General features: G+C 43.4%; 1 protein-coding gene across 1 annotated transcript in view; it reads left to right on the forward strand.

Annotated features, from left to right (window-relative positions):
- Window positions 1-17783, forward strand: part of UBR2 (ubiquitin protein ligase E3 component n-recognin 2) — a 141507-nt gene that overhangs the window by 50220 nt on the left and 73504 nt on the right. The window contains 9 exon segments of the mRNA XM_040430376.1: window positions 417-516; window positions 4219-4347; window positions 6728-6911; window positions 9423-9484; window positions 11202-11312; window positions 12783-12848; window positions 14076-14198; window positions 15205-15268; window positions 15809-15933. Of these exon segments, the coding sequence (XP_040286310.1) occupies window positions 417-516; window positions 4219-4347; window positions 6728-6911; window positions 9423-9484; window positions 11202-11312; window positions 12783-12848; window positions 14076-14198; window positions 15205-15268; window positions 15809-15933 (964 nt within the window).

The raw sequence follows: 17783 nt of genomic DNA on the forward strand, positions 1-17783 counted from the left end.
AGATTCCCACATTGTGATTGGCCTAATCTTCCTTGTTCAGCTACTGCCTTGGAACTCTTAGCTTAGTCTTTTTAGAATGGGTATAGCTGATGGGAGCAGTAACACTTTTTAACTGCTTAGTGTCTGACTGCTAATGGTGTCTCTGTGTTCCTCAATAAACGGAAAGAAAAGATTATAAGGTAAGTGGCAAAAATCCATTTTTCTTCCTTAGTGCAAAAATAGAGATATATGTTGCAGCAGTTCTTATTCAAATTGAATAGGCGGCTGTGCTACACAAATAGCACAGCGCTGCCACAGTTGTGTGCTATGGCAGTCATGTTGGCGGCTGCTGTTTATGTAGTTATAGGAAACATATTTTCAGGTTTTGACCGAATACGTAAGTTATTTTTTTTATATATGTTTTTTTTTTACTTTAGATATCTACTCATCAGCAAGCCACCCGAGTGGACTTCTGGCTTACGCACAAAGTTTCTTGAAGGGTTCTTCGTCTTTCTAGAATTGTTAAAGTGCATGCAGGTACGGTTTGTGATGGCACATTTATTTCTGATGTAACTGGTGATATAACGCATTTTTTTGTATATGTAATACTAGACAGAGGGGGCACACTGACCATAAAGAGAAGTGCAAAAACGGTTTATACACTGTAATAGACAAAAACCACAAACAAAACTGCAATAGGAATGCACCTCCAATTGAATAAAATGAATAGAGCAATTTTATTATGAAAAACACACAAACATTTAAAATTTGTATGCTATAAAGGGTGTTCCGGTATAAATGAGACCAGGCCCAGGCAATAGCTCACCAAAGTCCACAAATAATGAACAATCCCGTACAGTCCAGGACAATATCAGACTCCATCAACTATCAAAGAAATCCTGATAATGCAGCATCAATGAATGTAGCACAATACCTTAAAATGAATGGAAATGAAATACGTCCCGAACTATTAGGTGAGCATTGGCAGATAGACTGCCCTTGGCTCGGCTATTTCCGTCTGCCCCATAGAAATGAATGGGAGCAGTTGGCCGCACAAACGCGGTGCACGCCCATTCACTATTACAAAGACACCGCTTGGTGGTGGCCGGACCCCGGAAAACCCGGGTTCCTGCGGCCACCACCTTCCCCACCGTAGGATATGCCCCCATTGTCTCAGATGGGAATACCCCTTTAAGCCTCGCAATGGCGAGCTACTGTTGATCAATTGTTAGGTGTCGTCTTGGTCTCATGTCAAAATGTGAACAGCATGATGAGGAGGACTGTTTAAATACCAATTCTAATTGAACCAGGAAATTTATTGGGCGATTCATGGATCAAACACCTGTTGTGAATTTTACTGTTAAAGGGGTTGTCTCATCATAGACAATGGGGGCATATCGCTAGAATATGCCCCCATTGTCTTATAGGTGCGGGTCCCACCACTGGTACCCGCACCTATATAGAGAACGGAGTCCCGCAAGGTGGTGGCTGGAGGACTCTGGTCCGGCCACCACCAAGCCGGCTCCCCATAGAAGTGAATAGGAGCGTACCGCGCATGCGCGGCCGCGCTCCCATTAATTTCTATGGGGCTGACGGAAATAGCCGAGCCAGCACTAAGCTATTTTTGCCAGCCCCATAGAAAATGAATGGAGGGCGGCTGCGCATGCGACCTGCACCTATAAGACAATGGGGGCATATCCTAGCAATATGCCCCCATTGTCCGTGATGAGACAACCCCCTTTAAACTCCTTGTTAGAGATTAGCAAGTTGTGCAAATAGTACTGAAACATTGAACATTTGGCCATGTGCATTCAACAGTTTAGAGAAGGTCACATTAAGTTCACCTGTAAAGGTTAGAGTGCATTTTAGGTTCATCCTCAAATTTCTTCCATAAGCCACACATCCCTAACTTTTTGTGAGTAGTGTACACTGCCCGTCTAAAAAAAAAAAAAAAAGTACCCACCAAAAATATTTCGTTGGACCGCCTTTAGCTTTGATTACGGCACACATTCGCTGTGGCATTGTTTTGATAAGCTTCTGCAATGTTACAAGATTTATTTCCATCCAGTGTTGCATTCATTTGTCACCAAGATCTTGCATTGATGATGGTAAAGTCTGACCGCTGCGCAAAGCCTTCTCCAGCACATCCCAAAGATTCTCAATGGGGTTAAGGTCTGGACTCTGTGGTGGCCAATCCATGTGTGAAAATGATGTCTCATGCTCCCTGAACCACTCTTTCCCAATTTGAGCCCTATGAATCCGGCATTGTCATATTGGAATATACCCGTGCCATCAGGGAAGAAAAAATCCATTGATGGAATAACCTGGTCATTCAGTATGTTCAGGTAGTCAGCTGACCTCATTCTTGGGGCACATACTGTTGCTGAACCTAGACCTGACCAACTGCAGCAACCCCAGATCATAGCACTGCCCCCACAGACTTGTACAGTAGGTACTAGGCATGATGGGTGCATCACTTCATCTGCCTCTCTTCTTACCCTTCTGGTTTGCCTCACTGATTAGTGGTTTTCTTATGGCTACACAGCTGTTCAGTCCCAATCCCTTGAGTTCCCTTCGCATTGTGCGTGTGGAAATACTCTTACTTTCACTATTAAACATAGCCCTGAGTTGTACTGTTGTTTTTCTTCGATTTGATTTCACCAAACGTTTAAGTGATCGCCGATCACGATCATTCAGGATTTTTTTCCCGCCACATTTCTTCCTCGAATACGATGGGTCCCCACTATCCTTCCAGTTTTTAATAATGCATTGGACAGTTCTTAACCTAACTTTAGTAGTTTCTGCAATCTCCTTAGATGTTTTCTCTGCTCGATGCTGCCAATGATTTGACCCTTCTCAAACAGACTAACATCTTTTCCACGACCACGAGATGTGTCTTTCGACATGGTTGTTTAAGAAATAAGAAGCAACTCATTGCACCAGTTGGGGTTAAATAACTTATGGCCTGCTGAAAGATAATCGCCCATGCAGTAATTATCCAACAGGAGGCTCATAACTATTTTCTTAGTTAAATCCAGGTGGCGATTTTTTTTTTTTTGGACAGGCAGTGTATATCTCTATCTCTCAGGTTTGCATTATGGAAATAGGATCTAAGGGCAGCACAGGGGTTGTTTCTTTGCAGCACTTGGGTCCTAGGTTCAAAACCGACAAAAGACGGCATCTGCATTGAGTTGGTTTTCTCCATATTACGTGGGTTTTTTCAGGTATTCCAGTTTCCTCCCACATTCCAAAAACATACTGACTTTTGCCCTGTACATGTCTGAGGTAGGGGACTCGCTTTGTAAGCCCCATTGGTGACAGATACCTATGTGTGAGTGACGGCAGTATCTGTACAGCATTGTGGAATATGTTGGAGTTACGATACAACACAAATAAGATAAATTACAACATTTTGTATATTTTCAACATTTATTGATCATTTATGAATTGTCCTGTGTGAGGCAATAGGCAGGAGCAGCCATGTGCTCCACTCTCAGGCAAACCTGTACCAATGGGCTATGGAAGGTTTTCGCAGAGCGATCGGGCAAACGTTAATGCATGAAGCTAATTTTTGCTGAATTTTATGCAATTGAAAATCCGTTCCATTCATCTGAATGGAGCTTGCAGAAATCCATGTGCTTGCCGCCCCATTCATATGAATGGAACTGATTTTCAGTGGTGGAGAATTCTGCAACAAAATCTGCAGAGTGTGAAGGTGCCCTTAAAGTAATCAGGCCCCAGACCAGACAACTAAAATTAATTGGACACCAGGGCCCTAAACTGAATTCATGCTCCAGACCAACTCCCTAACCTATATTGCACTCCAGACCAGACCCTAAAATTAATCAGACCAGACAAAAAAGAAAAGTATATATTGGCCACTCCCAGGTCCCTTTCTCTTCCAGGCACTGCCACACACAATGGGGGAGATTTATCAAGACTGGCATCTTCTGCTCTGGCCATTATATCACCTGGGCCGCCAGAGGATGCTTCTAATATGAGGTGGAGCATCCTCAGGCAGATTGCTCCCATAGTTCTGGACCTTCTCTGCTGGGCCCTGGCAGTAGCTCTACTCCCGAAGTAGACACTGTTCTCCAGATAGCAGGTCAGCAGGGTGTGTACAGCTGGCATACCGTCCAAGATTCGGACTGTGGTCCACCAGTTGAGGACCACTGGAGTAGATAGTGTGGCAAGTGTGGATCTGCTATGAATGACTGTCAGATGCCTGTGTTCCTGCAGGGAATGGATCCTATAACTCGACAAGTTGGACAGCATATCGAGATGGAGCCGGAGTGGGAGGCTGCCTTCACCTTGCAGATGAAACTAACACATATCATATCCATGATGCAAGACTGGTGTTCTACTGATGTAAGTAGCAGTTCCAAGTATAAAACTGCTGAAATGCTGTACTTATCCGAAGGTGCACTTGTGAAGAGAATTGCAGGAAGAAATATAATCCTTTAGCAAATAGAGAAGGTAGTTCAAGGTTTTGTGCCGCTATTACATGTCATACTCATTTTATAGATCATAAAAATGAAGCATGTTTGCTATTTTCATGCTCTTAAAAATGATCCATTGAGTAGTTATAAGATCTACTTACCTAGTATGCCGCCACCTGGTAATCACATTGTATAACAATGTGTAGTGCTGCTGGTTACACGTGTTAAAGGGGTTGGCCAGTTTCCTATATTGATGACCTGTCCTTAGGATAGGTCATCAATATCAGATCAGCGGGGGTCCTACTCCCGGCACCCCTTTCAATCAGCAGTTTGAAGAGAACATAGCGCTCGTACGAGCACTGCTTTCTCTTAACTGTTTGCCTCCTCGCTGTCGACATCGGGTTTAATTGCAGCAGCTCCTTCCCCATTCACATCAATGGGAAGGAACAGATGGAATGTAGCTGCTCCTTTCCTTTGAAGTGAATGGGGACGGGGGAGCTGCATTTACACCTGCGCTCCGCTGCAATGTCAGTGGTGAGCAGGTACAGTGAAGAGAAAGCCGTGCTCGTACAAGCGCTGCATTCTCGTCAAACAGCTGATCGGCAGGGCGCCAGGTGTCAAGGCAGCTGCCAATCTGATATTGGTGAGCTATCCAGGGGATAAGTCATCTATATAGGAAACTGACCAACCCCTTTAAGTCATTCTCCACAACCGTTCACGGCAGGGGAGCTAATTAAAAAAAATGTCTCTTCCCTTCAGAAAGCCAGTTTACAGTAGTGCCATCAGAACAGAGCAAACTTGCATCAATGCCCCCTGTAACAGAGACTATTTTCATCAGAGCCATTTTGAAACTGTGAGAGAGGGAGAAAAAGGTCTAGCAAACGCACGAGCTAGAGGCACCACACCTGCGTCCTAGACCTGTGTCGCCATAGCCCCTAAGAAAGTGATGGCGAACCTTTTTATAGGGCGAGTGCCCAAACTGCAACTCAAAACCCACTTATTTATTGCAAAGTGCCAACACAGCAACTTACCCTGAATGCTACAGTCCAGTATTGTATATCTTCCATGTACTTTATCATTTAGCTATAACAGCCTGCCTACATTCAGTGTGCTGTTCATAGCGTGCCCTGTGCTGATGAATGGCAGGAAAAGCCTAAGGCATATTGGTAACAGAGCCTGAGAGGGCTCAGAGTGCCACCTCTGGCACCTGTGCCACAGCTTCGCCACTGCTGCACTCGGATATGCGTACCACAAAATGAGAAGTAGTCATATTGTACATTATAACAGCTGTTCATGTTCTACATGGATTTGAATTGTTAACTCCACAACAATAGGTTTGCTCTCTGGATGAAAGGGTTAAAACATTTGGTTAGAGGACCCGTCCCCTCTCCTGACATGTCTGTTTTAGTAACTACTTGCATTTCCCATGTAATAATTCTGGAGCATCTATTCTTATGGCTCTGTGTTGTGCCATTCCCCTGTTATTCCTACTACAAGTTTGAATGAATTGTCAGCAGCTTGCAGTAAAGGTACAGATGGGTGTTACCAGTTGGGGGGGGGGGGGGGGGCACTGACACTGGCAGCACTCATTGGACGGAGTCAGGCACACCTACTACTGGTAGCACCCAGCAGTACCTTTATTGCAGACTGCTGTCAATTTATTTGTGAACTTTTAACTGGAATAATAGAGGAATGTCACATCATAGAGTGTTACAGAATTGTTATTACATAGGGTATGAAAGCAGTTACTAAAACTGACATGTCAGGAGAAGGGACAGCTCCTCTTTAAAGGGTATTTCAGTAGTTTCAAGTTATTTCCCTATCCACAGGATGAGGGATTACTATTATATCAGTCGGAGGTCCCACCACAGGGACACCCTGCTATCACAAGAATGGGGGCCCCATATCCCACTGGGCCCTCTCGAAATGAACGGTTCTCTCTCTGTGAGACTGCCAGAGATAGCAGGTTACAGCGCTCAGCGATTTCTGGCAGGTTCCATAGAGATGAAGCATCAGGGTCCATGTATGACTTGACACTGTTCATTTTGGGGTCCCTGCAGGGTACAGGGCCCCCATTCTTGAGATCAGTAGGTAGGTCCCCCACTGATCTAATAGTTATCCCCTATCCTTTGGATAGGGAACAACTTGAAATGATCAGAATACTCCTTTTAAATGGTTATGAATGGGCGCAAGTGCAGATCAATGTAGTTTTCCATGATTGTGAAGTAGTACGGCATTTGCATTATATTTTTTAATTACTAGATATCCTGAGTACAGTAGATGACTAACATTTGGTGGGTGTTTTCCAGGAGCATGTTCTGATAGAAGCCTACAAGAAGTGCCTGGCCGTACTCACACATTGTCACAGCGGCTTCACCGATGGAGAGCAGCCCATTACTCTCACCTTAGCCGGGCATTCAGTGGAGACCATGCGATACTGTGTGTCACAGGAAAAAGTTAGCATTCACCTTCCAGTCTCTCGCCTTCTTGCAGGTAAGAATTGCATACTTTAAAGCAGGCATGCCCAACCTTTGGCCCTCCAGCTGTTGAAAAACTACAACTCCCAGCATGCCCGCACAGCCTACAGCAGGGCATGGTGGGAGTTGTAGTTTTACAACAGCTGGAGTCCATGTAATTATCAAAAACCCCTCTATTTTCTATTTAATGTCTCTTTAATGTCACTTCAGAAAATAGCATTTATTATGCAGAGAATGTTAATTATCCTTATTATTTTCTTTGCTGGTTGCATTTTTCCATCACATTATACACTGCTCGTTCCCATGGTTACGACAACCCTAACATTCAACAGTGGTTGTCGTGCTTACACACTGTAGAAAAAAGCCTATGTGAGTTCCCACAGTCCCGGCCACCAGAGAGGCCTGCTCTTTTTTCTATAGTGTGGAAGCACGACCACCGCTGCTGGATTGCAGGGTGGTCGTAACCACTGGATACGAGCAGTGTGTAATGTGATGGAAAAATGAATCCAGCCAGCAAAGGAAGCAATATGGACAATCACAATACATTAGTAAGTGCCTGGTATTAACTTTCTCTACATGATAAATTTGCTGATGTGAGACAACCCCTTTAACTCCTCGAGAGCCCTGCGATTTCGTTTTTTTATTTTCCCCGCCTTCCCAGAGCCTTTTTTTTTTCTCGTTCACATATCCATATGAGGGCTTCTTTTTTTTCTTTTTTTTTGCAGTACAAGTTGTACTTTCTAATGGCACCATTTACTGTTGCATATGATGTAGTGGGGAGCTGGGGGAAGAAAAAAAAAAAGGAATTCTGCCACAGGAGCAGGTTTTGGAGTGTGCTTTTTCTTGTGTTTTAATTCCAAAAAATAAAATAAAAACTATGACCTTTTTGTATTTATATCTATGGAGCTCTGTGAGGGATCATTTTTTGCGGGGTGATCTGTACTTTTCAGTGATACCATTTTGGAGTATGTTTGACTTTGTGATCACTTTTTGTTAAATTTTTTCGGGGGAGGTAAAGTACCAAAAAAGCGCTAATTGGCCGTTTAGATTTTTTTTCCAGTACACCATTTGCCTTAGGGGATAATTATTATTGTATACGGGTGTTTTTCAGATGTGGCAATGCCTAAGATTTTTTCCAATTGATTTGAACTTTTTAAAAATATATATGTATGTATGTGTGTGTATATATATATATATATATATATATAGTGTGTGTGTTTTTTAAAATTTATTTTAGGCGATTATAACCAGCAATCATTAGATTGCCAATTGTATTCTGTGAAGGATTTTGTGCCACCTGCAGGCCTGTATTGGAATATACCAGTGATGGGTATCAGAGCCTGCTTGAGGTCCCGGGCTATCACTGTAATGTAACAGCTTCCCCGATCTCAGTGGGGGAAGGGTATTAAGAGCTCAGGAGCATGCAGCTCTTGCATCTTCACTGCTCAGATGCAGTGGCCACATTTAACCACGGCATCTGAGGAGGAGTTAAATGTCTACGATCTGCCTTATGGCTGATGGTAGGCATAAGCCCTGGGCCTCTGCTGTTTGGAACAGCAGAAAACTGGCAGCTATGGCACCCACTGGTGTTGTGAGCAAGCACCATCTTTAAAGTGACGACTTCCCCGGTACATATATGGTGGAGGTCGTCAAGGGGTTAAGAGCACATAGGAAAGCGCAGATAGCCGATTGTGTTGCGGTTTGTCCCGTTTCCTCTTGCATATTGGTAGCGTTATTCTTGTCATTTTCATACGCTTCCTGCTTGCCTAAGTTAAAGGGTTTCTGTCACTAGAATTTTCTGTATTAAACTGGCTGACATTGGCGATGTGCTGCACCTAACTCTGCTATTCTAATGATTATCCGTGCCCCGTTACTGTAGAATTCTTACTTTTATAATATGTAATTGAGCCTCTAGGAGCAGGGGGGGTGGGGGGGTTGCTCCTGCACCTAGAAGCTCCTGTCTCCCACCTCAAGTCACACCTTCCAAGTGTTGATAGACAGGGCCAGGCATCGTTCGCATCCTTCTGCCTGCCCTGGGGAAATCTCGCGCCTTTCTGTCTTCTGCGCAGGTGCAGTGAGAAAGCTGGCAGCCTGCGAGCGTCCTTCCCTCACCGCGTCTGCGCAGAATACCGAACGGCGAGATTTCCCCAGGGCAGGCAGAAGGATGCGAACGATGCCTGGCCCTGTCAATCAACACTTGGAAGGCGTGACTTGAGGTGGGAGACGGGAGCCTCTAGGTGCAGGAGCAAACACCCCCCCGCTCCTAGGGGCTAAATTACATATTATAAAAGTAAGAATTCTACAGTAACGGGGGCACGGATAATCGTTAGAATAGCAGAGTTGGGTGCAGCACATCGCTAATGTCAGCCAATTTAGTACTAAAAAATTTTAGTGACAGAAACACTTTAAAAGTGGTATTCCGCCTAAGAAAATGATCACATATCTCTAGCATATGCCAACATGTTACGCTCAGTGAGGCGTCCCACCTTGTATTCTGCCAGTAGCTGTCCTTTTTTTTCACTTTTAGGTCTCCATGCTCTGCTCAGTAAGAGCGAAGTGGCGTACAAGTTCCCCGAGCTGCTTCCATTTGTAAGTGAATATCTGTTTTTCTCATACAATAATTCCAGCTGCAATAAAGTCACCAAAATGCTGCGTCTCTCGGTAAGATGGACACTTTTTCCCAAATGTTGCTGGCTCAGCAATCGGCGTGGTGTGTGTTCAGAAACCCACAGTCGTCAGGATATCAGAGTAGACTGGACAACTGTGTTATACATGGCTGGGCTGATCATGCTAGACTCACTCATAGTTGGTGTCTTTCTCCTCTGCCCAATAACAGAGAGTCCCTGCATTTTTTTTTTTTACTGCCTCTGCAAGAGACTAAGGGTACTTTCACACTTGCGGCAGATGCCTCCCAGATCCGTCAAAATACATGCAAACTGATGGCATTTGTAAGACTGATCAGGATCCTGATCTGTATGACAAATGCATTAAAATGCCGGATCCGTCTCAACGGTGTCATCCGGAAAAACGGATTCGGCATTTATTATTTTCACGTTTTTTGTGGTCTGAGCATGTGCAGACCGCAATGCCAGATCCGTTTTGCCGGAAACACTCAGGGCCGGATTCGGCATTAATGCATGTCAATGGGAAAAAATGCCGGATCCGGTATTCCGGCAAGTGTTCCGGAGTTTTGGACGGAGCTAAAACCGCAGCATGCTGCGGTATTATCTCTGTCCTGAAAAGTCAAAATGACTGAACTGAAGACATCCTGAACAGAATGCTCTCCATTCAGAATGCATTAGGATAAATCGATAAATCTGATCAGTTCTTTTCCGGTATTGAGCCCCTAGGACGGAACTCTATGCCGGAAAAGAATAACGCTAGTGTGAAAGTAGCCTAAGGCCGTGTGTACACTGTGTCAGAGCACTGCATCTGGAAAAGCTTCTGATGCATAAATGAGAGTGCTCCATTTACTCAACCACAAGATTCTTTTTATTTTTTTAAATTTTTTATATGACAATGACAAACATTTGTAATGTGCTTTTCACACATGGACTCAAAGTGCAGGGATAGTTGTGTGGCTCCCTGGGAAGGCACTGGCCGCCATATAGGCTCTCGACCCTAACACACAATACACACTAGGGTCAGTTTGCCTATTTGTGTGGAGTGCGGAAGGAAACCAGAGTACCCAGAGGAAACCCACACAAACACAGGGAGAAGATACAAACTCCATGCAGATGTTGGATTCAAACCCCGGACCCAGCGCTGCAAAGCACCAGTTGTAACCACTGAGCGACCGTGCTGTCCTTCAGCCCAATGGGCTACCACAAATAACCATATACCACAGATGGATGTGTGGTATATACAGGGTCATACGCCAGAGCCTTCCATTGGGAGTATACGCAAATTATCTATGTATGTATCTATTAAAGTATGCATCCAACAGAAAGCTGGAGTATAGTCTGTACAGGGCCTAATACAACCTGGTCACTTGTATTGACACGTGTGTCTTCTGCTGGTCATCATCAAGGTTCTGGTGCTGATGAAACAAAACCTCTAGTAATGCCAATCGACATATTATAACGTCTTATTGGAGCTTGAAGCATAGAACTGTAATCGAACCTTAATCAGGTTCCACTGATTATCATGTGAATTCCAAATTAGTAGAAAGCTACCGAGCTCGGAGAATAAACACAGTATGTGTCCAACAAGATCAAGAATTGGAAGTTGCTTGTAGAAGTAGAAACGCGTAACACTGCGTTGTGTGTGAGATGGAAGTGTAAGTTCTCGGATTATTATTTTGCAGAGTCAATTGAGTCCACCAATGCTGATTGAACACCCACTGCGGTGTTTGGTGCTATGTGCTCAGGTGCATGCTGGGATGTGGAGAAGGAATGGGTTTTCCTTAGTCAACCAGGTAAGGAGATCTTTTCTGTTTCTTTTGACTTGATTTGCTATAAATATTGTGTTGTATGAGCGAAAAATATGCTTCAGTAGTAGAGCAATTCTGAGGTAGACAAATCTATGGGGTCACAAGTGGTTTTGCCAAGTTCCCATATAATATGTACGGACCAATTGAATAAAGACACTAATGGCGGCGTTGCTGTTTTGTTTTCCAATTCCATTCCCAGAAATGGTTATTAGAGAGAGTCTGACACCAGCTGAGTTATCCCTACAATGCAGTGTCCATGGTTTAACCATGAATTTGCTTTGGATACGTTATGAATACCCTGTAAAAGTGCTATTGAGAAATACCCCTTGTTCTGCATCAGAACAACCCTTCATGAGTGGCTGGCTCTGTCTGTTCTCCCCCGCCCTTCTCCCAGTCTTAGGCTAGTTTCAAAGTAAGGCCTCCTGCACACGAGCGTTTCCTTCCGTTTCCATTCCGTTTTGTTTGCGTTCCGTATACTGAACCATTCATTTAGATGGATCCGCAAAAAAAAAAACCTTAAGGTACTCCGCATGCCTTCTGTTTCCGTATTTCCATTCCGTTCAAACATAGAACATGCCCTATTATTGCCCGCAAATCACATTCCATGGCTCCAAGTCAATGGTTCCGCAAAATAAAAACGGAATGCATGCGGGATGCATCCGTATGTCTTCTGTATCCGTTCCGTTTTTGCGTAACCATCTATTGAAAATTTTATGCCCAGCCCAATTTTTTTATGTACTTACTGTTTAAACATTATTGTATGCTTCCGTTTCCGATCTGAAAAAAAACGGATCACAAACGGAAACCAAACAGAAAAATGGAACAGAATCGGAAACATTACTGAAACAAACTGAAAAATGGACCGCAAAATACTGAAAAAGCCATTCGGTTGTGTGCAGGAGGCCTAAGGTGAAATTTTGCACGTCGTATGGGTGAGTGTGCCCAATAGCATCATAGGGGTCTACGAAGTTTGTGTCATTAGGCCGAGAGTAAGGCCAGGACACTCACTGTACACACAGCAGGGAGAGCGATGGAAGTTGGACAGTGGAGAGGAAGGAAAGCCTCCAAGTTTTCCAGGCTGTAGATGGGAAGGGAAAATTATAGGTAGGGAAGATGAATCACAAAGCCTGTGTACCTGCACTGAAATACACAGTCTGGCCTGTTGTGCCACACTAACATAATGAAACCGTCCTGACAGGGTGTTTCAATACAGTTCTGAGCGCGGACAGTGGGGAAAAAATAGTACTGCTAACGTTTTACTGTAGGTAATAGTCCAGAATCAGTGTGACAGATTCCCTTTAAAGTTCAGAGATATGATTTGTGACCCAAATAATTTATCTTTCTGACAGCATTGTTTTAGATCATAACTCAGACTTTTTCATTGTAATCAACCTATTTGTATTTGCGGATGTTTCTAATTTTTATTGTGTTTTTTTTTTTTTATACTTTTAACAGATCTACTACTATCACAATGTCAAATGCAGAAGAGAGATGTTTGACAAGGACATTGTAATGCTACAGGTAACATTTATACCCGTCCTGTCACAAAAAAAAATATTAGAATTTCTAATAATGAGATCTCTGCCATTGACTTCACTCATGGCTGCAATGTGAATAGAGTTCCCTGCAGGCCCCGCAGCCGCTGCAGTGATTGAGTCCCAGTATGTTGTCATATCTTTCAATAACAGTATCCAAAACTTATTAGACTTTATTAGGCTGGGTTCACAAAGCGTTTTTCCCATCATTACAAAAAGGTATACGTTAATCGGATGCCTCAGTCTGATACAATACAGTGGCATCTGTTTGCCATAGAGTTCCATTGTAAAAATAAAAAATATATATTTGTATGTATATATGTGTGTGTATATGTGTGTGTATATATATATATATATATATATATATATATATATATATATATATATATATATATATATATATATATATATATATAGCAAACAAATAACAGTAGCAGCACACCACTATATGCGCTAAGACTAAGTGAACAGGTAAATGTGTGAACAGGGTCAAATACATGACGCCATATAGTATATAGTTACTGCAAAGCAGTGGAGAAGCTCTTAGCGCATATTATTGATCAAAAATATGTCGGGCCCACCTACCAGACGGCAAGGTCGCTTCTCATCAGGTGGGACCTACTCTAACACGGAATGTCCAGCTCCATTGTTTCTCTGATTAAAAGCACCAAGGGGTGGGGGATGGGCAGGGAGTGCTAAGTTCCACAGAGGATGCCTTCTCCACTGCTTTGCAGTAACTATATGGCGTCATGTATTTGACCCTGTTCACACATTTACCTGTTCACTTAGTCTTAGCGCATATAGTGGTGTGCTGCTACTGTTTTTTGTTTGCTGTATTATGCCGGGTAGCTTGCACCTGCGATTTGTCAGGAGATCCTGGCTCGTACGTACATCACACAGATGGACCTTGACAGATGCTAGGTCAGGGATCAGCATTTTCGGCACTCCTGCTGTTCTGAAACTACAAATCCCAGAATCCACCTTTTCACATCTATAGGAGTTACAAGAACAGATGCGTAAGAGTGCATGCTGGGAGTTGTAGTTTCACAGCAGCTGGATTGCCGAAGGTTGCTGATCCCTGTTGGGTAATGCTTTGCTTCTACATGGGATGTGGGGTCTCCTCAATGATTCTTTATTGCAGCATCTATGATCTATGAAAAAGGGTTGTCCAGAATGTAAAAATGAATACCCCTCTGATATATTGTTTTTATAGGCTGGAGCTTCCATGATGGACCCCAACCATTTTTTGATGATTGTCCTTAGCCGATTTGAAATTTTCCAGATATTTGGCACTCCTGATTATGGGAAGAGGTTCAGGAAAGACAGCACAAACAAGGTACTACTGTTCAAAAAATGGGATGTGTTCATGTTGAACTGCTGTTACGTCAATGGAAGGGGTCAGGTTGAGGGACTTTAAATGTGTTGTCCCACCATTAAATATCATATTCATTGTATGGATCAATAAAACCAATGGCAGGCACCACTCAATAATTAGAAGGGCGCTGCAGCTATCATACTTCACTGGTGAGATAACTGCAACAAACAAGTGTGCACAAACTCCTGCACCTCCACATAATGGAAAAATAAACCAAAATGAAAATATGAAAAATACAGTTCGTTATTAGTACAAAGCAGCCAGAATAAAAAAACAATTAGAAATGTCAGATGCACATATGAGGGGGTATGATAAATCCCTAAACCCACACACACACCACCACCACCAATACCACCACCACCAATAATGTGTATAGGAGGACCAAATCATCAAAATAAATTGCAGATCTAAGAAGAAGAATAATAACCAAAGATTAATAAATAATAACTTTAAATATAGCTGAGGTCAAAACAATGGTGGTTGAGGACAAGAGCCCCACTACCACTTAGCAGCGGCATTACGTGTGAAGAAGCCACTGAGTGGTGGCTCTTGTCCCCCACACCACATTGCCATGGTCACACATTCTCAGTCACTCTGCCCACAGCCAAGTATTTGAATTCTGTGTATTAGTTTTCTACCCTGCCAATCGGCAGAGGAGCAGAGCCTCTTCAGCAGTTCGATAGTATAGCTGAAAAGAATCCCTCTCCAAGGGAAGTAAGAAGGGACTATATTGTCAGCTGCCAGAGGGGGAAGGAAATTGATTCTGTCAAGAGCCCGCCCCTAGCAGCACAGATGAGCAGCAGCAAGAGGAAGACCGGGAAGAATAATGAAAACTGTATGTCCCGTACTATAAATTACTACCCTATAGGACTGTTAGTATGAAAATGATTCATGGGATAACCGCTTTAAATGTTTATCAGGCACTGATATGTTTGTGTGATGAGTCTTTTCTGTTCTCTCTGATCAGGATCTAGTGCAGCAGAATAACACCCTTATTGAAGAGATGTTACATGTGATCATTATGATAGTTGGTAAGTTACTATTAACACATCGATATGTGAATTATAACATTGACTTGCTCTTCTATACGTTCCTTCATTCAGGACCACCATCTCAGGGCAAAGCATAACTACTAAGAGTTTCGACATCTCCCCCGAGGGTACTTGGTCTTTCCATGCATTACATAGTGCCCAGTGGGATTTATGGAATGCTTCACTTCCACTGTGGTGTTGCTGTAGGGGAATTAAACACTTGGGCCCAGATTTATTAATGCGTTCAAAAAAATCTGTCTAAAAAGTGGTGCCAAATAGCGCAGTTTGTTGCAGGTAGGGTTTCTACAGTGTTTTCTGACTAGACACGCATGACAAGGTGGAGGGATTTCGGGGGGAAATGGGCGGAACTTTGTACAAAAGGGTTGGGGTCTAAACTGCACCATAGTGTAATAACCCTAAGCGGGATCTCGTGGTGGAGTGCACCCAACCACAAGCTTTGGGTTGCATTGCATCCTTATTGAAAACAGAAGTTTTGCTGACAGGACTGATAGTTTTTATTTATTTTTTGGTCTGTAACAGGTGAGAGATTTTGCCCTGGCGTTGGGCAGGTGACAGTTGCTGATGAGATAAAACGTGAAATCGTCCATCAACTGAGCATACGGCCCATGGCTCATAGTGAGCTGGTGAAGGCGCTGCCAGAAGACGTGAGTATAGTAGGTTTTCTTTGCTGTTACTTTGTAAAGCTGCGTCTCTGAACCGATTCATGCATTTTCCCTCATGTTGGAGGAGTCGTCCTGCTTTTATAAGCTGATAACAGATGCTCCAGATAGGTCATCAGTATCAGATCAATGTCATCAATCAGCCATTTGCGGCATTGACGTTTTATCAAGACCGGAATGTTCTGCACTGGTCTGTTATATCCCTTGTGCTGACGGAGCATGTACCAAGTTTATGTTGAGGTTCAGGACTGGTCATAATTTAGGCACATCTTCCGGGAGTCTGCGCGCCTACACTTAAAGCTGCAGTACAAAACCGGTGTAAATGAAGATAAATGTACCGGCCCTGCTGGCCCCGCCCTCTTTTTTGGAAAGCGGTACGGGCGGCTTAGAAACTCCATTTGAGGCAAAAGTTTGTTGTTGCAGTGGCGTTTAAAAAGTTTCGAACACTGTTTGCGACTTTTTTTCTACTCCATAAAAATGGTGTAGGGAGATGATAAATCTCCCCCAAGTGTCTGCAGGAGGGTGATAGCTGTTGGGAGGAGCTTTTTTTTCACTTGTCGCCTCCTAGTGGTAGCAGCTATACCAGCAGTCTCCCAATCACACAAGCAAGAAATATATATGGGTGTGTGTGTGTGTGTGTATATGTATATATATATATATATATATATATATACATATATATATATATATATACACTGCGTGCAGAATTATTAGGCAAATGAGTATTTTGACCACATCATCCTCTTTATGCATATTGTCTTACTCCAAGCTGTATAGGCTCGAAAGCCTACTACCAATTAAGCATATTAGGTGATGTGCATCTCTGTAATGAGAAGGGGTGTGGTCTAATGACATCAACACCCTATATCAGGTGTGCATAATTATTAGGCAACTTCCTTTCCTTTGGCAAAATGGGTCAAAAGAAGGACTTGACAGGCTCAGAAAAGTCAAAAATAGTGAGATATCTTGCAGAGGGATGCAGCACTCTTAAAATTGCAAAGCTTCTGAAGCGTGATCATCGAACAATCAAGCGTTTCATTCAAAATAGTCAACAGGGTCGCAAGAAGCGTGTGGAAAAACCAAGGCGCAAAATAACTGCCCATGAACTGAGAAAAGTCAAGCGTGCAGCTGCCAAGATGCCACTTGCCACCAGTTTGGCCATATTTCAGAGCTGCAACATCACTGGAGTGCCCAAAAGCACAAGGTGTGCAATACTCAGAGACATGGCCAAGGTAAGAAAGGCTGAAAGACGACCACCACTGAACAAGACACACAAGTTGAAACGTCAAGACTGGGCCAAGAAATATCTCAAGACTGATTTTTCTAAGGTTTTATGGACTGATGAAATGAGAGTGAGTCTTGATGGGCCAGATGGATGGGCCCGTGGCTGGATTGGTAAAGGGCAGAGAGCTCCAGTCCGACTCAGACGCCAGCAAGGTGGAGGTGGAGTACTGGTTTGGGCTGGTATCATCAAAGATGAGCTTGTGGGGCCTTTTCGGGTTGAGGATGGAGTCAAGCTCAACTCCCAGTCCTACTGCCAGTTTCTGGAAGACACCTTCTTCAAGCAGTGGTACAGGACGAAGTCTGCATCCTTCAAGAAAAACATGATTTTCATGCAGGACAATGCTCTATCACACGCGTCCAAGTACTCCACAGCGTGGCTGGCAAGAAAGGGTATAAAAGAAGAAAATCTAATGACATGGCCTCCTTGTTCACCTGATCTGAACCCCATTGAGAACCTGTGGTCCATCATCAAATGTGAGATTTACAAGGAGGGAAAACAGTACACCTCTCTGAACAGTGTCTGGGAGGTTGTGGTTGCTGCTGCACGCAAT

Source organism: Bufo bufo, chromosome 4 (genome assembly GCF_905171765.1).
Source record: "Bufo bufo chromosome 4, aBufBuf1.1, whole genome shotgun sequence".
In the NCBI taxonomy this organism is placed as follows: domain Eukaryota; kingdom Metazoa; phylum Chordata; class Amphibia; order Anura; family Bufonidae; genus Bufo; species Bufo bufo.